We start from the raw sequence: 21,637 nt of genomic DNA on the forward strand, positions 1-21,637 counted from the left end.
CTCTGACAACGCTGCTGTCTGGCACCTTTCACCTGCATCTCTTTACAGCTTATACAAAGGTAACTGATGCATCCTGGCCCAAAACCACCTCTGTGTCCGCTGCCAGAGAAGAGTCAGAACAGGAGAAGAATATGGACTCCAGCAGAAGGATCTGGTTTACAGGAATAAGCAGAGAACAAATAAACCATTTGAAATTCAAAGCAAATTGTTTCTGAGCAGCCCTGTGAATTGTTAGTCTACCAGTAAAGTGACATGTTATCTGCATCACAGTCAATTAATGCCTTAAACACAATTTGGGGTCATTAGCCATGAGTCAGGAGAAACCATGCCACATACTAAATCATCACCACCACCTCCTGAAGCTCTTGCATGGTTTTGGAAACTTCCAATAACGCAGTGACCAGCAACATGGCCCTTATCAGCTCCAGAGGTTGGAGGAGCAGAGTCTGCAGCCATATAGCCTGAGCCCAGTAATTCTGGCAAGTTCCTGATAGCCTGGCAAGCTTTTAATGTAATCTGAAGCTCAAAAAGAAAATGCACATGATAAAAAATATCCCTGCACGTATCACACTTAGCTTTTTATTGAGTATCAGCTCTCTGAGTTGTAACAACTGAGCCCACAGACCTGGGGAAGGTCAGAGCTGACTCACGCTCAGCAGGAACAGCCAATTTGATAAGCTGTTCCTTCTGCTGTGTGGAGCAACTCCAGGGCATATACACAACATGCATGCAGAAGGTTAGCACAATGTACTTGTGTCTTTATAGGTCCGAATCCAGCTCAATATGGACTCAATGTAATATACCCGGAAGCAGATCAATTGTAAGAGGGTAGCAGCATTATGATCAAAAGGTTAAAAGATTTTCCCCCTCCTCATGTGTGAAACAGATGGAAATCAAGATGGCATTTTAATAAAGATTTTAAGGAAAATATCTGTAAAGCCAAAACCACAAGGGGTTGCTCAAAGTCATTTCACTGCTCTTTGTGGATTCTTATTGTTCCAAAATAAGAGGTGGAAGTTATCTCCTCATCTTATTTAATCTTTACTATATTGAAGCAAACAATCTCCTCCAGCAGCAGGACAGGACTGAAACTACATTATTTGTTCCCTACACTCTTCCTACATTGGAAACAGAGAGATCAGTGGACATTCTCTTTTTACAAGGGTTATAGATCCACAAAACTCAAATATTTAGATTAACTACTCTCTTGCAAAAGCTGTCAATTCTGTAGTAAGTAAAGATTACAAGTCCTGGCTTTAGGGTACACAGTCACTCACTTCTGGTGTGGCTGAATCTGCACTATGGGCTGACCAAAACAGGCCAGTGACTCCAATTCAAACATGCTGGCACTAGACAGAACAAAGTCTAGCTATTGGAGTGATTTTGTATGCCTCCCCTTACCAAAGCGTCACTGTGTGTCATGCTCAGCTGTTACAACAGGTTTTCACTCTGGTTCAAAACCACTGACACAGAGTTTTAACAATGATTAACAGATGTCACCTGTGGTAAGTTAAGCTTGATCATCAGGTATGTATCTGCAAGTCCTATTCTGCACGATGCTAATAACTTGTCCAATGTTTTATCATTGCACTGTTTATTTTATGCGTATTTTTACTCATAAATAACATGTTTTCATTCCGAAAGCATGGAATGAATACCATACAGAGTCTATTTTCTCAGCTGTTCCAATTCCCATCTGCTTTCTACTGCAATGCGAAGTGGAAAAAATAGTTTTACTTTTTCAGGAATGGCAAAGCAAAGACTGGGATTAGGCTTAATATTGGTAATAACTTAATAATAGTAGTTAAAGACATCACTGAATACTACTACTGGGGTCGTTCAGCTCTAATTATACTTTCAAAGCCAGGTATGGACTGAGGAGGTAGACTCACCTCTATTATCAGACTGTAACCATGGTGATGGTGACCATGTACCAAATGCCACAACTGTTTCAACAGAAGATTCAAGCAATATACATCAAATGCATGACATAGAAGACTTTTGTAACAAGAAATATTAACAGAGGTGCTGGCTAATGCTCAAAACTTAAACTCACATTTGCATCATCGACTGGCTTTGTGTGCATTGTAGGAAAATATAATCCAAGGCTATTCTTCAAAATGTGAAGAACTAATTCAAAGTACAAATTAGTCCAAGAACAGAGCTAAGATCCATGTCTGAGAAAGCACAATACTGACCAATTTCTATAAACAGAAAATCCATTCCTGGTATGAAGCTACTGTGTGTTGTGTGTTCAGGGTAAATTTCCTGGCTGCAGTCACACCCCTCTGTTTACCAGGGAGAGCCCGCTTAGCTCCATGACATGACTTTTGATCACAGATTTCCAAGTTCCTCCCCTACAAAAAATACATCAGTTATCTCTGCTTTTTGTTTTCATTACATAAACAAATATTTACTAGTTACACTGTCAGAACAGTGCTTACGTGCCAGGCCCCAAGGTGCCACTGCCACTGGTCAAATGTCACATCTGCTGTCCTTTTAAGCTTCACCCAGAAGACAAAAGAACAAAGTTTGAGCTGCTCAGTGAACGGAGCTGATCCTCCATACACAAGGCAGGGAGGAGGCAGGAACTTTTTAGCGGGGGGGGGCTACAGGAGGCATAATAGATCCCTGACAAAAGATCTAGCTTGGCTTTAATCATGAAACCATATCCCACGTCAGCAGGGGCTGAGAAACTGAAGGCTGCCCAAACTGGTCAACAGAAATCACAGTGATTACCTTTTGCATTAAGACATTGACTGAATCATGTGGAATTTCTTCCTGCTTGGTTATACAGAACGCAAAAGGGACCAACCTCAACCAAAGCAAACACCTAATGCATGAACCCGTTTTGTTCTTTAGCAGACTCAGGATGTACAAGAGTTTGCTGAACTGCAATTACACAAAGAACTGAAGCACCTTATTTAAAGTGGAATAAAGTCCAGCAATCCCTTTGAAGTCCAGAGAGTGAATCAAAGTTTCATATATTGAAAAATCTCATCAGAACATGAAACATTGTTATGTAGAAACAGGAAGCAAATATAACCATGGAGAAGCAGCCTTGAAGAACGTTACCACCATGAAAACAAAAGAATAAACGGAAGCATACATTGCACCAAACACATTATTTTTTCATCCATGTGACAAACACAAGTTTGCTACATGTGATCATGTGATACATGAGCTACCCAGTCCACCAAAACACTTAACAATTAAGACTTGGAGCTCAGCAAATCCTAAAAGCTTTTAAAATGAAACTAGATCACTGAGGGCAAGGAGGGGAATAACTCTACTTGCTCACCAAAATGGCCTTTCAATTATTGTATCAGTGACACAAAGGACCATTGCTCTTGCAGTGTTACAGACATGCCCAGCTGCCTTCTTCAGAGGCCACCATCCTGTACCAGCAATAAATTGTCTGCATTTCCCAGCAGAGAGGTTTTCAAAGCAGCATTTGAAGAAAATGCTTTTTCTGGTTTTCATACACACTGGAAGACTTAGTTTTGATTTCCTATGAAGATCAGTTCATCAGACTATGAATCTTGCATCCATACCATATCTCCCCCTCTGCAGAAAACACAGCAAAGGGAGACAGAAGCTGGAGAAAGGAGTATGCTGCAGAGAATTGAGTTGCAGTGAGCAGAACTCTGTCTCAGGACGTTGCTGTGCCGATCTCGCACTGCCCACTGGGAACACGCCTTCTCAACAGACACTGTCCTGAAACACTTCCCAACAAGCTCCATGAAGTTTCCTACTCTCAGCCCCAACCTGACATGTAACAGTGATGCTGTCCAGAAGGCACAAATGTCAACAGCCATCTACAGCCTGGCTGGCAACACATTAACGTAAGAGATTAATGACTTTATGGTACAACCTTTGATAAATTACACTGTACATCTCTGAAATTCCAGCACACACAGGGCACCTACCACCACCAGCAGTGTCTGTCAGTACAACTGGAAAAGGCTTCTGAGGTTTGTACAGGAACTCCTTCTGTCCAGCTAGACAGAGCTACCCATCCAAATCACAAGTCCCGAAACATTCTGTTGAAAGCCTCTCCAGTAAGCTTTACTGCTGCTGCTTTCCTGGAAAGTACATCACTAGCACAGTACTCCAGTTCTTCCTTCTCTTGGCCTGCTTTGGCCTCCATATTAAGAGTCTCCATTCTTGGTTGTCTCTTACTGCATCTCCCTAACCACAAGAACAAGCAGTTATATGACCTGATGCATATTCCCAAGAAGTAAAGTTAGCCTTCACCTTCTCACATCTTTCAAGTAGCATCTCCATTGCTTTGGTGTGCTACCAGAGGGATCTGCTACAAACATTCCTGCGAATGGCTTACGCCAGGATCCTTCTGAGAACAGGGAAAACTGCTAACAGGCTTCTTACAAAGTTTATTAAAATTAATGGTAAAGGATGCAGTCTGCCATTACTTGAATAAAAGTGACACTTAGCAACAACTCATATTTGAGGAGGGATACACTTTGAAAACATTCCGCAGAAAATAATTTCTTTAAGTATCTGGTTTTGATCAACAGCTCAAACATAGAAAGAAACTGAATCTGCCAGGAAGCCTGATGCCTTCAAAGAGTGATAGCATTAAATGCCTGGGAGGATTGTATAAACTACTCCCAAATCACACAATCCACTGCCCTTAGAAGGGGAAAGAGAATCTTCTAATACCTCTTCAGGCACCAATTACATTATGCCATATTGCTTTCTAGCTCTTCCAGACTAACTAGTATCACCTTCATCTTCACTTGAATTTTCTGAATTCTTCCCTTCTCTTTGCATAAATTTTGAAAAATAAAGAAAATTCTATTTCATTCATGTAGCACTGAGCTGTATTATAGAGCTCAAGAGGGTTCTTCTTTATTTGAAGATACTGAAATTCACTAAATTCACTCTACAGGCTCCTCCTCTTTTTAGGCTCCCTTTCAGCTCCTGCTCAGTCCCCACAGACTCCTCTCTTACAAACCGAATCTATCCTGCAGGAAGTAACTGTGAATACACATCCATGATAACAAAGTACTGCACTTTTTCAGCATAGGCCATGCTAAGCTTCCCAAGTGTAGCCACTACCATGAACAAGCCCATCAGCAACTTGTTTTCTCTAATGCCACACACGTAACTTCTTGTTCCCTGTATGAACCCTTTGGAGAAGTTGAGCAACTGAGGTGTAAACCTGAGATTAATACTTGAAAGACTGAGGGAATGTTGGAGCTAGGCAGCGAGTTACAGCACACAGCTGCAGCTATGGAAAACCTGCTCCCCCTTTCTGCAAAGAGCTCTCTTTGACACATTGCCTTGGCACAGAAGACAACTGCATTTCCAGCATCCTCTGAGGTGCTTCTAGCTCAGCAGTGATTCTGAGAATGATCTGGTTGAGGAGTCCACAAATGCACCACTGGCAGGGTTTTACACAGGTGGATCTAAAGAGCCTGTGCTGTAGCTACCTTCAATGCTGCACAATGACAGGAGAAGTCTAATTTCATCAGCAGACCAGATACATATAAACCTTGCAAAGGAGCATCTGCAGTATATAATAGGAGCCTCCTTTCCCAAGTGCTGTGCAAAGACTTTCAGATAAACAGGTGCTGGCTCTGCCAGTAAGATCCTGTATTTTATCTTAAGACTGAATCCAAGCTAGAACAAACATTAGGCCTGTATTAATGACTACTTTTGTTCTCCAGAAACCACAAACTAAGTTAGGAGGACACGAACAGGACAGACTCTTCACAGACATTGTTTGAAAACCTTTGTTTTCTAAGAGACTTCTGCTGCCAGAATGATAACAGATTAATCCGTTTACCTGCCTGTACCTGACAGCAACTAACAGCTTGTTGCAAACATACTGAACTAATAAAGGGCATCTACAGGTTCTAAGGACATCACTCAGCACTGGATTCTTGTGTTTCAGTCACCACAACCTGTCTACTGTGTTATTTTCATTCAAACAAAGCAAGGTATCATCTGCCACTGGCCAGTTACTACTCAGAGTTATAGAGGCATGATAACCCAGTGACACCCCACATACAGCATGCAGTTGAAAGAATAGGTCTAGCAGAGCTCCCCACAAAATCTGAAAATGAAAATACACTGATGAAGACAGCATGGCATATTTTTCATGGGCATGCATAAAGTATGTCATTTGAACACCAAGTAAGGGAGCCAATTCCAATCTTGCTGCCCTCTTCTCACAAGTTACCATCACAGAGCTTTCCTTGAAAGCTCACAAGCAGCAGCAGAGGTCTGCTTGTTACGATTCGCCTTCTTCCTTGAGGTTTTTAAGGGAACACTTTTGCCATCAAGTAGACTTGGATTTCTCATCTACAAGATGGGAACTAGAACATGGTTTTGTAGTGGAGCTTAATATCCCTCTGTTACATGAGGATGGCATCTCCTCATGTATACACTTACTCCCCTTCTGGCTTATCTAGATAAGGTCTTTCTTGCAGAGAATATGACTACATCTGCTTAAAAAGGCAACAATTTCAAATTCTATGTCTGAAAGTAGTCTCCCCTATACCCAGCCCATCATCCAACATGCTGTGAGTACCAGCTCCACAGCATAACACTGGGACCAGCCATATTTCTGCGACACGCAGCCAGAGAAAGAGAAGGGCTGATGTGCCCACGCAAGCCCTAACCAGTCTGAGGCCTCTCAGGCAGAATCAAATAGCAAGGGCCAGCCTTTCCCAGGTTGTTTCAACTACACTTTGCCATTCAAAAGGCCTAATAGTCATCAGCTTGAAAAGGAGAGTGAGGTTCATCATCTCAAAAGACACTGGATTTCCCAATCCAATTCTGGAACCAAAGTAAAACTATGCTATGCAGCTTCCAGTTTCTCATTTCAGCAGTTGGACTGTTACAGCACATATCTCCTAGGTTAAAAAAAAGCACACCTTTTACACCCTGCACATACACACTGAATCTCTTTACTGCTCACTCTTGTCAGATTTTCACTCTCAGGCTGATGTTCTCAGGACCAGTCACTACTCAAAAGTAAGCAGTTACAGAAAATGCAATAGTTGATGCCTTCCTGAGAGGAAAGGGAATGAAAAAAACCCAACAAAACAAAAACCTCAAGCCCAAACCAACATCTCCCCTTCAGAGAAATCTTCTCAACACCTCTCAAGCTGAAATAGCGGGGAGTGGAAAAAAAAAAGAAAAAGCTTTGGCAGGAAAACAGCTTCAACTGAAGTGTTTTAATGTAACTAAATCAGTGGCCCTTGAAAAAGCGTAATTGCACATACACGGTCATTTATCAAAACCAACTGCCAGATGCTGGAACGAAGCCAACATGTGTATTGCCCTAATTTAACTATTTGCATATTAAAAAGAAAATCACTGGAGGTTTGGACACTGAATGGAAACCAGCTATCCTCACCCAGAGTGCTGTGTGATCCTGGGGGAGCCCTGGGTTCGTCCAGCAGAGCATTTAAGCAGGTGCTTATGGTTATAGCATGGTAATAGCCCACAAACACCAACTATAATTAATACCTGCAGATAAGCCTTTCTAGATTAAAGGTTATATACAGGTGTTAACCAGTCCAGCTGAAATTTTGACAGGTAAATCTTTTCAGGAATACATACACAGTGCTCTGCAGGCAGATCTGAACATATTCTGTCAGTGCTGGGAGCCAGCTGTGCAGCACTGCTACAAATAGCAAGCCAAATTTAAGTGCTGCATCTATGACAATGCACCGTGAGTTCCTGTTTCCTACTTAGTTCAGAGCACGGGCAGGTGAACTCAGTCTAGAGAACAGACAGAGATGACATCTATCTACAAAAAACAATGTAAACTTACTTCTTGTTGTCCTAGTTACAAGAAAACAAACAGGAAAACCAGTTAGCACATTTAACCTGAAAGAAAAAGAAATATCCCAAGTGCAGTTTTTGTACAGGGATGTGTTTGCAGCGTTGCATATTGCAATTGTTTTAGGCCATCATGCAGAGCCACTGTTTTAAGATGTGGTAAACACCCCCAAGTGTCAGCCCGTAGAACACTGTGGTGTCATCAGCACAACCTTACCTTCCCAGCTCTTCCCCGATTTCATAAATGTCTTCCACCTTCTGTTGCTTGAACAAAGCCATACCTGGACTTTTCATTGATGCACAAAGATGATGCAACTAGAACATGAAGAAATAATGACATTCATTATAATCTTCGAATAGGCAAAGAATCAGTAAAACACATTTCTGGAAAAGTCACTTTGGATCCATTGTAGCTCATTCATGGCCAAAGTTACCACTGAGCAATCAGAATTATTCAGTCTCAGCCAAATCGCAAAGGTCCAAATCTGGAAAGAGGTGAGCACCTCTAAGTGAAGAGGGTTCTTGCCTCTCCCAGAAGTACCTGGGCATATACTGAACCAGAAGCACAAAACACACCTTGAAACATAGAGGTGACAGAAGTAAAGCAGCTAATTAATATTTTGACAAACTTATTGACAACAAAGCACCTGGACTTTGCTAAAGAGATCTATCTTGAGAATCAGCATCACAGGCTTCTTCATTAAAGTGTCAGCAGGCAGACCATGAACCAAGGGACCACAAGGCAGAGCTTCCTTTTTCTCACGTGTTTCTGAAGTGCTGGTGTAAAACTGAGGTCAACACAGACGGACTTCAGAAAAAACAAAGGACAAAGACAAGCCTTGCTGAAAACCCCAAACCTTTTGCTCAGCCTGAATTGCAAGATTAAGTTCTGAGCAGTTGCAGAAGTCAAGTATGGGAAATGCCCACATATGAAGAGATACTGCTGAGACTTGCCCAGACTGTAAATCCCTCAAGCTGACTACTCCCTTCATCAGAATCCAAGGTACGTGGCAATAAACAACATTAATGCAAACACACCTGAAAGGAAACCATTGTTCTAAGAAAGAGAGAGTTTGTCATTCAGAGAAGCAAGTTAAAAACAGTGCTTTGAGAATGGGGAACTCACCCAAGTTGCCTGTGGGAACACAGTCACTTCTCATTTGATTGACAAGTTTACTCATTTCCCAGCATCCTCCAAAGAACGTACCTAGTTCTCCAGATGCATAGAATCCACACAATTTTATCTCAAAAATATCATTCATGCATCCAAGTCAGCCTAGAGCCTTGCATTTGAAGGCTGAATACAAAACTGTTCTTAAGTGTTCAGTCCCTTCAGTAGTGCTGGTGTTTCTAATGTCTAACACTTCACATTATCTTATGCTGCCTTCCACTCTCATTACTTCTCTTTTTTACAGAAATCTCCCCCTGGCTTTTGCCCAACAACAGTTAGCACAAGCCCAAAACAGATCATACACTGGGTGATCCAAGACAATTGTTGTTAGCAAATACACAGAGTAAGGATGAGAACAGAATAGCAGATAACCTTCACACACTTAAAACTTAGTTGAAAAAAAACCACCTTCACAAGCATAAACATAGCCCTCCCCAGTATATATATTATATACTTGGGAAACTAAGTTGATTCCACATTCAAAGATTTAAACTACAATGTTTTTGTTGGACTTCATTTGCAAGCACAAAGAACAAGTATATCAAAGGAGGAAATAGAGCCTGAAATTTTTTTCATTATGTAATGTGAATGCATTTCCTTATGCTGGCCAGTGAAAGCAGACTGAATTAGAGATGGTCATTCACCTTTAACTCGGACAAAGAAGTTGTATATTCACAATCTCAGGAAACAGCAACAATCAACTTTGTCTTCTCTTTGTACACTCTTTATGCTACCACTTGTAGAGCATGTGCCCAAACAATATCAATACAAAGAGCCAGGCCCATTCCAACCACTTGGGGTCTGCACCAGGTCTCATTAAAACCGGGACAATGGGGGAATCTGCTGCAGTAAGTTTTGGGTCAGGGCAGAACTTTAAGAGCTCCAAGGCAAGCTTTACAGAGGAGATGAATAACCTTCTGTGTCCTTCCACAGAAGATGCCATGTCTGCTCCTCAACAATCCCATACTGGGACCATCTCTTCTGTATCAGTCTCTTTGCTCTAGGTTTCCTAGCAGTAGAGGCCAGCTTCTACTCAACATTCACATTATGTACTGCGTTTTTATAATGATGCTCCACAGTATAGCATATGCATAGGATATGGTACTTCACCTGTATCCAACACCTCTTTACGCATCCCAGACATCACAAGCTGGCAAAGCATAATCCTGCGCAAATGATTTTCCTGCAGACATGTAACAAAGTTGTAGCAGAACCAGAAGACACAGAATACAGACCCCTGAGATTCCAGTTTCAGGCACTAGAAACATGTCCTGCCTAATCTCTTCACATTCCTAAACTTTGTCATGCCATCCCTAAAATCGGATTCCCATTGTGACCTGAGGCATCATTTTGCATGCATGTACCTTACATCAGTAGAGCCCCAACGAAGATATTCCTGTTCCAGTAGGTAAGTGCCTTTCAGTGCAGCTGTGTGTAAAGGAAAGCAATCTGAAGAAATTCACTCTTCTGAAGAGGCTGACAGAATATGCCTTAAGAGGAGCAGAAGAAAGTTCTATTTCTCTCTTTTAAAAGGGTTTCCCTGCATACGTAAGTTATTATCCTGTCATTACCGAATTATTTGACAATCAGTAGCTGGCCCTCACGTGGTAAATCCATGATAAATGTCCACCCACCACTGAATGACAGCAGGATTACACAAAAGAGAGGCAAGAACAAAACTGTTGGATCCTTTGGCTGGAATTCGCCTTGCTTTTTTTTCCTCCTTAGGCTATCTTCTGCCCTAAGGAAACCAGTTTCAAGTGTCTCAGATAACAGCTGAATAATCTTACTTTCTTAAGTACACCTGACATCAGCTGAATCACTAAATCATTTGCGAAACTCAGAAGCATCCCTTGAGGCATGTTTTTATATTACAAAATAATAGTTACACTTAAAACAAGATCCAAAATACATTAGCATAGACCAAAGGAATAACTTCCCTTTTAAGTTGTTCTTCAAAACTGAGAAGTGACCAAAACCATTTAGAATCAAAGCTGGACTGTGTAAAATTAGCAATTTGGAAAAAAGGGGGAAGGGGGAGAAAAAAAGAGACAAAATCCAAATCCACAAAACAAATTCAAGTGCTATTATCTCCTCATTTTGGTGCCTTATGCTAAAACTAAACAGATTCTTGTAAGCATTAGCATGCTCCTCTTTCACCCTTCTCAAAGCTTTTCTCTCTTCTTTTTTGTCTGAGAAAAGACTAATTCTAATAGCAAAAACCAAGTAACTTTTACCCTCTGCTGTCAAATAAAGGTAATCAAAGCACAGTTAAAAGCTAGATTAATTTCAACAAACCCCGATTTTTACCTAAATATTTTCTTGTCAGAAGACAACAACAGCCTGATTTTTTTCTGCCAGAAAACTGAGACAGCTGTTACTACCCGTGTGCCTGTGGAGGACACAAAAGACAGCCAACACCAGAGCACTTCAGTCCCATGACAGAATCCTGCCATTAACTCCCAAGGAATCACTTTCTGACCTCCCAGGTTTACTCTGGAACACTTACACATGTGGTGAACGACCAAAGACTGCATTTCCAAGTCTCCGCTTCAAGCATACACAGCAAATGTGTTAGCTCTGCAGCTAATTCCAGCCCCCAGCAGACAGCTAACTGCCAGGGCTGCCGCTGTAACTGATACCAAAGCCCCTGGCGTGCCTGAGCGATGAGCGCGGTGTGAACGCTGGACGGGCAGGGCGCAGGGGGAAGCCCGCAATGCCAGGCATGCTGGCACGGCATCGCAGAGCCCTGCTCCCCGTCCCCGAGGCGCCTTCAAGGATTACTTCTGCAGATCACACACATCGCTGCCCCAAAGTCAAGGGAGATCAAGCCTGTGCGATCCACATTTCTTAACACAAGCAAATAAAGGATGCAGGAAAGTCTGAAACTACAAATGCTTCAGAACAGATACTCCAGAGGGGCCAGTTGGCCAGGGAGCCTGCTGATTATGGTCCTTCTACAGCTGGGGTCTGATCACCAAAGCAGGAGCAATTGCCACTTATTTCCACACTCTCATCTACACCTGCATTCCTGACTGTCCTCTAATGGGATGCAGGCCAGGCCAAACCAGCCCCTGCTGTGCCGCATCACCCCAAACCCCAGCTCACTGCCCAGAGAAGGAGCTGTCAAGGAACCCACCAGATCCCAAGTGAACCTGTTGGAGGGAAAAGGCAGGGAGGAACTTGTGGCTAAACGTATTGAAGTCGCACAGCATTTGCTGAATGACACCAGTAAGATGAGGTGTGAACCCAAGACCAACAGCTCCTGATGGTTTTGGACAGACAGAAGCCAGTGTGTAACACCCAACGGTGTACTTCTGCAACTACCACACTCTCCAGCCCCTGTGGGACCTGCTCAGCAATGAGGGATCTGCTCACTGAGGAGGTGGCCGGGGTAGCTGTCTTTTCCCCCGGCTGACAGCAAGCACTTTAAGCCTGAGGTGGAAACACCGCTGAACACGCCGTGGATGCCCGAGTGCAAGGCACCACCCGAGCACCTCCGACAGAGCGGCACCACAGCCACCGGACTGGCCTGCGGAGGGACCCCTCCACGACGCTGAGGGGAACCGCTCAGGCGATGGGGGGAGGCCCTCCGGGTCCCCAGAGCCCGCCGCAGCCTCCAACCCCCAACACAGGCAGGACGCAGAGCGGGAGGCACAAGGGGGAGAGAGGAACGGGGAGGGGGTCCGGCGCCGAGCAGGGGAGGGGAGCGGAGCGGAGCCCACGGCGCCGCCGGCTGCGGGGCCCAGCGCCCACTTACCGCGGGGCAGGGCGCGGCCCGTCCGCCTCCGCCGCGCTCCCTCCGCCGCTACCTCAGCTCGCAGGGTCCCGCCGGCCGCGCGTGGCGGGAGGAGGCCGAGGGGCGGCGCCAACGCCGCTCACCGGAGCAGCCGGTGGGAGGGGCGCCCCGCCGCGGGGGGACACAGCCCGCGCCCCCTGGCGGCCCCGTGAGGCGGGGAGCACCCGGGCAGGCCCGTCCGTGGCTCCGGCAGCACTGCTGGGCTGTGGGGGCGCGGCCTGCCCGCAGCCCCCGGGCAACAGCCCCAGCAGCAGGGCAGGCACAGCGCAGCGTCCCCGCAGCTGAGGTGTCGGTCGGGGCTTGGCTCTTACAAAGCCTTCCGGAGCAGCACCGCGCACCCGGGCTGCTGAGGGAGCATCTCTGAGAGGACCCCATTTCTTCTGCTTTAGTAGATGCAGGATGTGTGAAAACAATACAAAGAAAATACGGCTGAGGAGGTGAATGCACTAGAGAGGCACTTCATTTGCAGAAGCCTTGTTCTGTCTAAGACTATATAGTTTACTGTGTGGTCTGAAACTCAGCGTTACCCAGTGAGCATCAGGCTTGTGGAACGAAGAGCAGCACAGGTTTCCAGCCCTCATCGTGCGTCTCAAAATGCAGAACATACACTACTATAGCAAACATTTGCAATACTGGTTTCAAGTACTGTTTATACTGCCCTAGACCAGATGTTGGCTACCAACAATGACATGTGGTCACTCTCCTGTCTTAAAGACATTCCCAAAACCTTTAAAACTAGGCTGTCTCCCTCTTCACTTGTCAAGACAGCATCTGCAATAAATACTGTTCGTTAACCTTAAATTTATTCTGGGCAAGTTAATACCCACCACTTGTTAATGAGGAAGGATGTGGTATCGTTCACACCTTGAAATCACACGTGAATGCCAGGCTGCCTTCACTTCCAATCCTCCACATGGTTAAGATGAAGCAAAGCTATGGAAAATTATCACACATAAATGGGCAGGCTGTTTCCATTGAAATCAGTTGCAATGATAGATGAACTTTAAAAGCATCTTATACTGGGCAGTTCTTGTTATTATCGCAGTTCAAAAGGAACTTGGCTCCAGACTTGTTTCAAGTGAAGAGGACTGAACTGTGCCCTTGCTCGCCTGCCCTGGGAGTGGTGTTCACAGCCCAGGAGTTCCACCCAGCTCCCCCAGTTCCGAAAGCAAAGTGGCTGCATCTGCTATTACACAGGGTGGAGGACGGGAAATGGGAGCAATAATCAAGTTTTCAGAGGGCAGTGGAAGAGTTCAGAACGCTTTGAAAGAGAAATAGAGATATTTCATTTCTCACCTTTAGTTCTACAATGTGACGTGATCACATGAAAGTCACAGCAATCCTCCTCCAAATTCTCAAGGGAAAGGGCACAAAGGGAAGGCCTCCTCTTCTGTTTCCTCTTAGCTGCAAGGACAAAACAGCATGGTTTGACCTGAGAGAACACAAATCAGGACAAGCTCTCCCCAGTCCTTGAATAACCCCAATTTGAATTTAATGTCTCCTGGCAAGCCCTGCAAGGTCTCAAAGAAGAGCAAAGGTAGGTTGAATCTCATCCCTGACACCACGTCCATAGGGTTTGCAAGCCAAAATACAGGTTCTGCTTAAGTAAGATGCTGCTCTTAGGTGGTTTAGTTGTTTACCCTTAGAACACTAATAAACTTCTTTGTAACATCTCTGGCAATCAGGACAAAAGCCTTTATGCGCATACAGGACAAGAACAGGAAGAAAAACTCAAAGCTGAGTACCATTTGAAGCAGGCAGCACAAGCAAACACTGCAGCATCTACTAACCATGTGTCTCTATCTCCTTTAGGAAATGATAAAGAAGGAAGCTCGTACCTTATGTTCCAAAGGGGGAGTCCCAGGTAAACAGCTTATTTCACAGTTTAATCACCAGTCACAGTGCCTGGAGACACCACAGTCAGCTCTTCAGCTCAAACCTGAAGTCTCAGAGTCAGCTCACTGCAAAAACTTAACGGTTTTGTACACACAGAAGGTACACCTCATTTGAAACACCAGGTAGGAGGCAGTTACTCGAAGCTAGGAGAACCTTAAGGCCAAAATCATCTTAATTTGCACCAGGCGTATTCTACTGTTGAGTGTTTTCATCACCTCTCTTTACAACACCCCAGACTATTTGAGGGTAGAGAAGAGATTGGGTTTCTTATTTAGTAGCTGTTTAGGGTTTTTAGTATCACATTCAATATACAGTCCTGAACTTTGCTTTCTAGTCTAATCCTCTGTAAAACTAGCATTGTAAGTGGGTATAACTGTAGGGAGGCATGCCTTCTACAGCATAGTATCATGATGAAAACACCATTCTACTAACTTGCTTGTGATTGAACCTTTTACCTTCTTTTCCAGGGGGGAAACTTCCAAGGCAGAGCACACCCTTCCTTTGCATTATCTGAGTGAATGCACTTCATGTGTGGGAATTCCTACAGCTTCAGCACTACATGGATTCTGCTTCCAGTGAGGTCAAGGAGCTGCAGATAAGGAAGCTATGTTTAGCACTTCTGAAAATCCCACAGAATGAACACCTGACACATTGCAATGCCAGCAGATTTCAGTGCGTTCTCTGCACCTCTGGGGCACCCAGAACAGAGAGTGAGACTCTGCAGGTATTTGGTCTCAGTTCAGAGTAGGCAAGCTGTGTTTATCCTTTCTAACGTGGCTCTTACAGATAAAGTATTTAACAACATACATCAGCTATACACATCAGCCACATCCCTGTTGCAATTCCACTGGGAACAGATGCATCAAGCAGGAAACAGGAGCCTCAGCTGTTCTTTAAGAGGCCACAGCAGCTGCTAGGGGAACACAACGTAAATATGCCAAGCATCCAAGTGAAGACATCACTCCCTGTGCACTCTCTTCCCAGCATTTTCTGTTTATTCCTTTGACTTAGACTTTCAGTATACAGGATAGGAGGTCTTTAGGCCATAGTTATGTCGTGCCTCAATTGCTGCTCTCTATCCTGTTTTGCAACCCCTTTGAACACATTTCCAACCCTGCCAGTATCTACTCTTAACAGCTTGCCAGTCTGTAGCAGAGCCAGAGGACAAGAATAGTGAACTACGTACCTCTACTGTGAAAGATCTGCTTGGACATGCAATTAAAGTGATCTCCCAACTCTTCCAACTTTTATTTTTCCTCCCTCACAAACATTTTGCTGTTAAGTTTCATATCTGAAGTAGCTGAGGTACTCTATAGCCTCTTTAAGGGAGGCAAGGTAACTCCAAAATGCAAAAATCAGATCTCAAAGACAGACAGAGACTAGATTTACAATTAGTTCAGTACTTCACATTTTCAAAGCAGCTATAATTATGCACTTGGCTACCACAGGCTTTAGTAGAACATCAGTGCCCAAGACTACTAAAAAGACCTTTGGTACAGGAGATACCATACAAATGCACATAGAATCATAGACTTCCTAGGAAGTCTGTGAATGCTCACACAAGTTTAAATCTCCCCTTCCCTTGTCTCCTGAGAAACTAAGGACACTAATCATCACTTTACCCAGTCAGCATCCCCTGCATGCAACATGTCACTAGTTCACATCTTCAGGCTTCACAGCCAGATTTCTATCTACATTCCTTTATAGAGACTCTCTCAAATCACATTATGAGACAATAACACCAGCTTTGCTACTGGTTTGTCCTGATGGCACCTGCAGTCATTTCCCTCTGTTACAGGAAAAACAAAAAGAAACAAGAACCAGAGCAAGCTGTAAAGTAATAAACAATTTATTTTTAATTTACATCAATCTTTACGAAAATAGCGTCACTTATGTTCTGTGATTCAGAGTTCTTGTACCGCATATTGCTGATTTCTAACATGGCACTTAAGGGAACATTCACTTGAACAGCTACAGAATTCCACGACATTGACTGATTTTCCATTTCTCAGTTAAGCATGACTAACATACAAACTCTGTCAAATTTAAGACCATTCATTCATTCCTGATGTCTTAAGGAACTAAAACAAAACCAATCTTTCCCTTTCTATTTAACTATCTTACCATGCTTACAAAGACTGAGGGCAAAGGGAGAATCTCTCACAGAAGACACCTAAGGGCAACAAAAAAATCTTTGACATACTGATTACACGGCTGGTAAAAAAAATAAGCAACCACCAAACAATGTGATAACACTGTATGATAATACTACCTGTATGCATGGACAGGTAAAGCTGAAATACTGTGCAGTTTCAATAGCTAGAGGTGTAGTGCACCGATTTTTTGCCTATTTAACAGAAGATAACAGAGCATTTTAAACAAATAACAAGAAGTTTCACTGGAAAGCCATGCATACGTGTATGAAGATGCGAAAGGACCTCTGCACATATGTACATGACCTTGAAGTTAAAGAAGAGTCTTAGCAGTCTTTATTTGCATTAACAACTCAATTCCCTCCTAAGTGGCTGATATAAATGTTAACTCTCATGCACTCTTTCAGAAGTTTACCTCTAAATACAAACACTTGGTATCTATGCAGTTCAGCTTTTGCAGGCCACTGAGTCACACTATAGTTTTGCATCAGGTTTAAATGCTGCCTGTGTATCTTGCATGTCCCTAGCTGGTTACTACTCCTCAAAGTTACCAGAGAAAGCACTGCTAGAAAACTAATAGTCACCCAAAGACATTGCAACAGCTAGGCAAGCTTCCCCTGACATGGCTTCCTGCTATATGCATCTCATTTTTGTTCTATGTATACTTCTAGTTGTCAGAGCTTAGTTACCTCTGCAATTCTTTGACCTTTCAACTAAGGCATCAGTAACGTAACAATGCTTAACAAAATGAAATCAACAGCTCGCTGGGAATTTGAATGTAACAGCATCAACTCATTTCATATTTGCAAGCTAATGAAATACCCAGAGGAAACACAATTTCCATAAGCTTTCAAACATTCATGTACTGAATTCACACAGTGGCATAAGAATCAGAAGTACTTAGTTTTACAGGACAATTGGGTAACAACTTATAGAACGAAACACAGCACCACATACACACAGATTTAACAATCAGAAATGGTCCTGTAACATTGCAGGTCATGTTTTGTCAGCCAGACAACTTACTAAACAGTTGCCCTAAAGTTAGTTTAATCTTCACAACCTAAGGACTTCAATGAGATCAGTCTGAAAACGTCTCCTAATGTCACAGGGCTAGTTCATAGTGAAGACTCAAAACCCAGGAATAATCAATTTGTAAGAAGAGGGTCAATACAGACTTCTAATTTCTTCATCTTAACCTTTCAACTGTTGCCACTGCCAGGAAGATCCTCAGTTTAGTAAGATTTCATCTAACACTTGAAAACAAGATTAAATCAAAACCGAACCAAAAAGCCAGACATTACAAATTGATTTAGAGACTAGCTCTTTCATAACCAAAACAGCTTAACTAGAAAAGTAGAAAACCTGGTCCCATTTCTATATTCAAACACTGATTGTAAGTAAAAAATACAGTACATGCAATAATATGAAAAACCTGCCTAATAAACTCCGGTACACAAACAAGAGTAACTGGGAAATAAAAACCCCCCAAACTACTGCTTACAACACACAAGGTAGGGGACACTTTAGAAGAGAAATAACATGCAAATCGAGAGGATCATCCAATGTGTCCCTCATTGGCAAGGATTTGTTTGCTAATTTAGTTATGCCATACAAGTGTACATTTTAGATCCGAAGTAGTCCTGTAAGTTACAATGTTCACCACTGATGAAGTCTTTCCCTTCCAGATAAACTGACTGAGAATATGCTGATTTAGAGAAGGCTACAAATACATTCTCAAGAAAAAAAGTGCTGTGAAACAGAAGTGGGATTTCTTCCCACACACACTCAGGTTTTCTAAAACAATTACATGGGGATTCTGGATAAAGAGGTCCTAATTGTTCTCAGAAAACCAAAAGAAAACACTCAAAGCAGAAGCTTGAGGCTCTTGACCATTCCCAACCACCATTTTTGGTTTTTGCCACTTCTTCCCCACTTCCCCAGAGTTGTGATTTGCTGCCCAGTATTTGAATGCTACTTTTATCCCAACATATTCAGATACAACATTTAAGTCAATCCAGCATTCTGAAGTTCCAAAGGCTCAAGACAGAACATTGCAGAAGTCCAAAGAAGAGCCAGCAAGAAAGAAACCTTCCTCATCAGAACCATTCAACAGTATTGCTCATCATTGAATGATAAAGAATGGCCTCCAATCACAGTTCCACAGCCAGAAACACTACAGCTAAACACCCCAAGTGTTTCCTTTCAGCTGTCTTGGAGGATGTGGATGCAACACTCACAGCAAAGCTGAGCACATAGAGAATATTGCATTTTTCTGCTGGAAAAGGAACGTGAACTCCTGTGTGTGTGCTGTGACCTTTAGGATCCTCTGACTGATAAACATTTGTTTTAGGAATCCTATTGCTACCACTATTGTACAACAGTTATACATTCATGCAAAAAGAATACTATGTTTGTTCTTGAAGAGTGAGAGTTCATCTTATTTTAAGCCCTAAATAGGAAGAAGCATTAAAACACATTAACAAAAAGAAACAACCCCCAAATAAACCAAATTACACCACAAACACAAACCTCTACTAAAACATGGTGCTCCTGTGACAGGTTCCATTCTTCCATAATAGCTGAGTTTTGGTTGTGGCTTTTTTGAGACGAAGAAATTAGAAATAAAATGGACTAAACAGAATTTGATCTATAAGCCCCTTTGCATTAAGGAGAATCTTTATCAACACAGCTGCACAGTAAAACATAATTGATGTTTGGTATCACTGTTTCAGTATGACTGAACATCCAGCGATGAAAAGGTAATTACCTTTACTTTAAGTACATATATTCTGTTTGATGATCCATTTCATGTCTCCTCAAAAAAAAGACAAAGGAATGTAAAAGCTCTTTTTGCACTTCATTCCACACCTTTATCCTTTGTGACCTCAGGAATGGCTAGTTTATTCAAGGACAACATGATGAAAAGCCATTTATTGAACCAACACGAAACCAAAAAGTATGATGTCTTCCCACACTGAACCTGTGCTACACAAAACCCCACAGAATGGCAATGAATGTAGTAAACAGAGTGTGGACGTTTCACATACGGGCACTAACAGTGCGCTGTGAGAAAACAAGTAGCAATTCATCTGACTGACTGAGACAGATATTAAGTGCTCTACATACAATTCCATGAACATAAATGTAAACAGAAGTGTTTGGCCTCCATACAAAGCAGTATTTCTCAAAGTGCTGGGGTTTGGAAATCTGTCCTGCATATTTCCAAGGAATTAGTTTTACATTCTGTTTGACAGGATTAATAAAGTGTTTCGGAGGTTAACTCACTTTGGTCATGATCCCAAAGAAAAAAGTTTATGTTGAGTGGTTTCAACTATCCTCCTCATCATCACTAATAAGGTCTCTTTTTTCAACACATGTCTCTCGCTCACGCAGGAAATCCTCACGAATGGCTTCTAGTTCAGTTAGTTCAAGACGCACTTTCTCCAGGTGATAGGTCCTCCGGTTCCTGATCTGACGCAATGGAAAAGGATTCAGGTCTCCAAAAGCAATACCAGTCAGTTTCCTGTGAGTTACACATGAGAAGACAAACAATCATACTTGGGGTTTTTAAAGTCAGTTTTGAACTTCATCCATCTAAGTATTTAGCATGCGGCTGGTATCACTGGTCTCCTTCACATACCTGAATAGGTCTCAGATGTTACCAGTATTGCAAGGAAGCTCTATAAAGCACTCAGTTTTAAAGTTATTTCAGGTATCAAAGTGTTAACAAATGCTTGACAGTTGGCAAACCACCTGCAAGCCACCATGGCTTCATTGGCCAAGTTCTTGTTGCTATTGTAAACTTTGCTATTGTAAAACCTGTACAAAAATGAAACACACCACCCTCATTATAGTTTTTTCCCAATGTCTAATCTAAATCTCCCCTCCGTCAGCTTAAAGCCATTCCCCCTTGTCCTGTCACTACCTGCCCTTGTGAAAAGTCCCTCTGGCATTGCAGGTATCTTTGATGCACTGAGTTCGGCCAAAGATACCAAATTAGTTCATTTTTAACACCAAAAATGAGATCTCTTCCAGCAATTTAGAAGTCTTTAAAATAGGTCATTTCAGCACAGAGGGTTGAGAAGAGAGCCAAAGCATCATTTCTCTTTCCTAATTGGGAAAGGAAGGGAAAGCCAAATTTGCAGCTCTGATTAAGTAGCAAAATTTTGTTCAAATTAGGCAAGAACAGAAAGATTTAGTTTCCTTCTCCCCTTTTCTTTTGCATCCTTTAGTTACTGGCGATTCTGCGGTGGTACTACTGGTACTTCATATTACACATGGGATCAGAAGCTCTAAAATAACCTATTTATCAATTATAAAACATCTACAACTTTGTTTTATTTACTGTTTTCTGTTAAAAATATGCACTCCCTCTTACCAGAATGAAGTTCGTACTTCCCGGTCACTTCCAGATTTGGAATGAGTCAGCATTTGTTTTGGTCACAGACAGCTGAGTACAACAACTGCCCAGCATTTCTCAGATAAAGGGGGGAATGCTAAAATACAAAGCACCATGCAACTCCCCCTCAGGAGTGTTTGGAGAGATTTCAGCAGAGTAAACATAACTGTTATCAACACTTCTACTATTTAAATCGGTTGCATTGGTTCCAGCCAGCCTTTTTAGCACACAGAGAGATTATTCAGTTTTAACTTCACCCCAGTCAAAACTGAAACACAGGAAGTAAAAATGATAAAAAGCTCTTACAGTAAGAGCCAAAGTATAAGCCTCAATTCATGTGGAATTTATTACAATAGCAAACACCTCAGTGTAGAATATATGATTTTGTATTGAATTCA

At 42.6% G+C, this 21,637-nt stretch overlaps 2 protein-coding genes across 6 annotated transcripts in view; both read right to left on the reverse strand.

Annotated features, from left to right (window-relative positions):
- Positions 1 to 14,192, reverse strand: part of DAPK2 (death associated protein kinase 2) — a 48,409-nt gene extending 34,217 nt beyond the window's left edge. For 4 of the 5 annotated variants that reach the window (XM_057399819.1, XM_057399810.1, XM_057399801.1 and 1 more), the window contains exons 1-2: positions 12,750 to 12,882; positions 8,036 to 8,133 (exon numbers count right to left, since the gene is read on the reverse strand). In XM_057399819.1, coding sequence (XP_057255802.1) covers positions 8,036 to 8,112 — 77 coding nt within the window. In that variant the 5' untranslated portion in view covers positions 8,113 to 8,133; positions 12,750 to 12,882. Of the gene's footprint in view, positions 1 to 8,035; positions 8,134 to 12,749; positions 12,883 to 14,084 lie in introns of those variants that run through there. The other variant, XM_057399793.1, reaches the window with a different exon arrangement.
- Positions 14,193 to 19,621: 5,429 nt separating this feature from the next.
- TBC1D2B (TBC1 domain family member 2B) overlaps positions 19,622 to 21,637 on the reverse strand; it is a 28,003-nt gene continuing 25,987 nt past the window's right edge. Inside the window, exon 13 of the mRNA XM_057399832.1 lies at positions 19,622 to 20,363. Within this exon, the coding sequence (XP_057255815.1) occupies positions 20,168 to 20,363 (196 nt within the window). The 3' untranslated portion in view covers positions 19,622 to 20,167. The remainder of the gene's footprint in view (positions 20,364 to 21,637) is intronic.

Source organism: Pezoporus wallicus, unplaced genomic scaffold, assembly GCF_028554395.1.
Source record: "Pezoporus wallicus isolate ANWC-B61680 ecotype Strahan unplaced genomic scaffold, APGP_CSIRO_Pwel_v1 contig_3952, whole genome shotgun sequence".
Taxonomy (NCBI): domain Eukaryota; kingdom Metazoa; phylum Chordata; class Aves; order Psittaciformes; family Psittacidae; genus Pezoporus; species Pezoporus wallicus.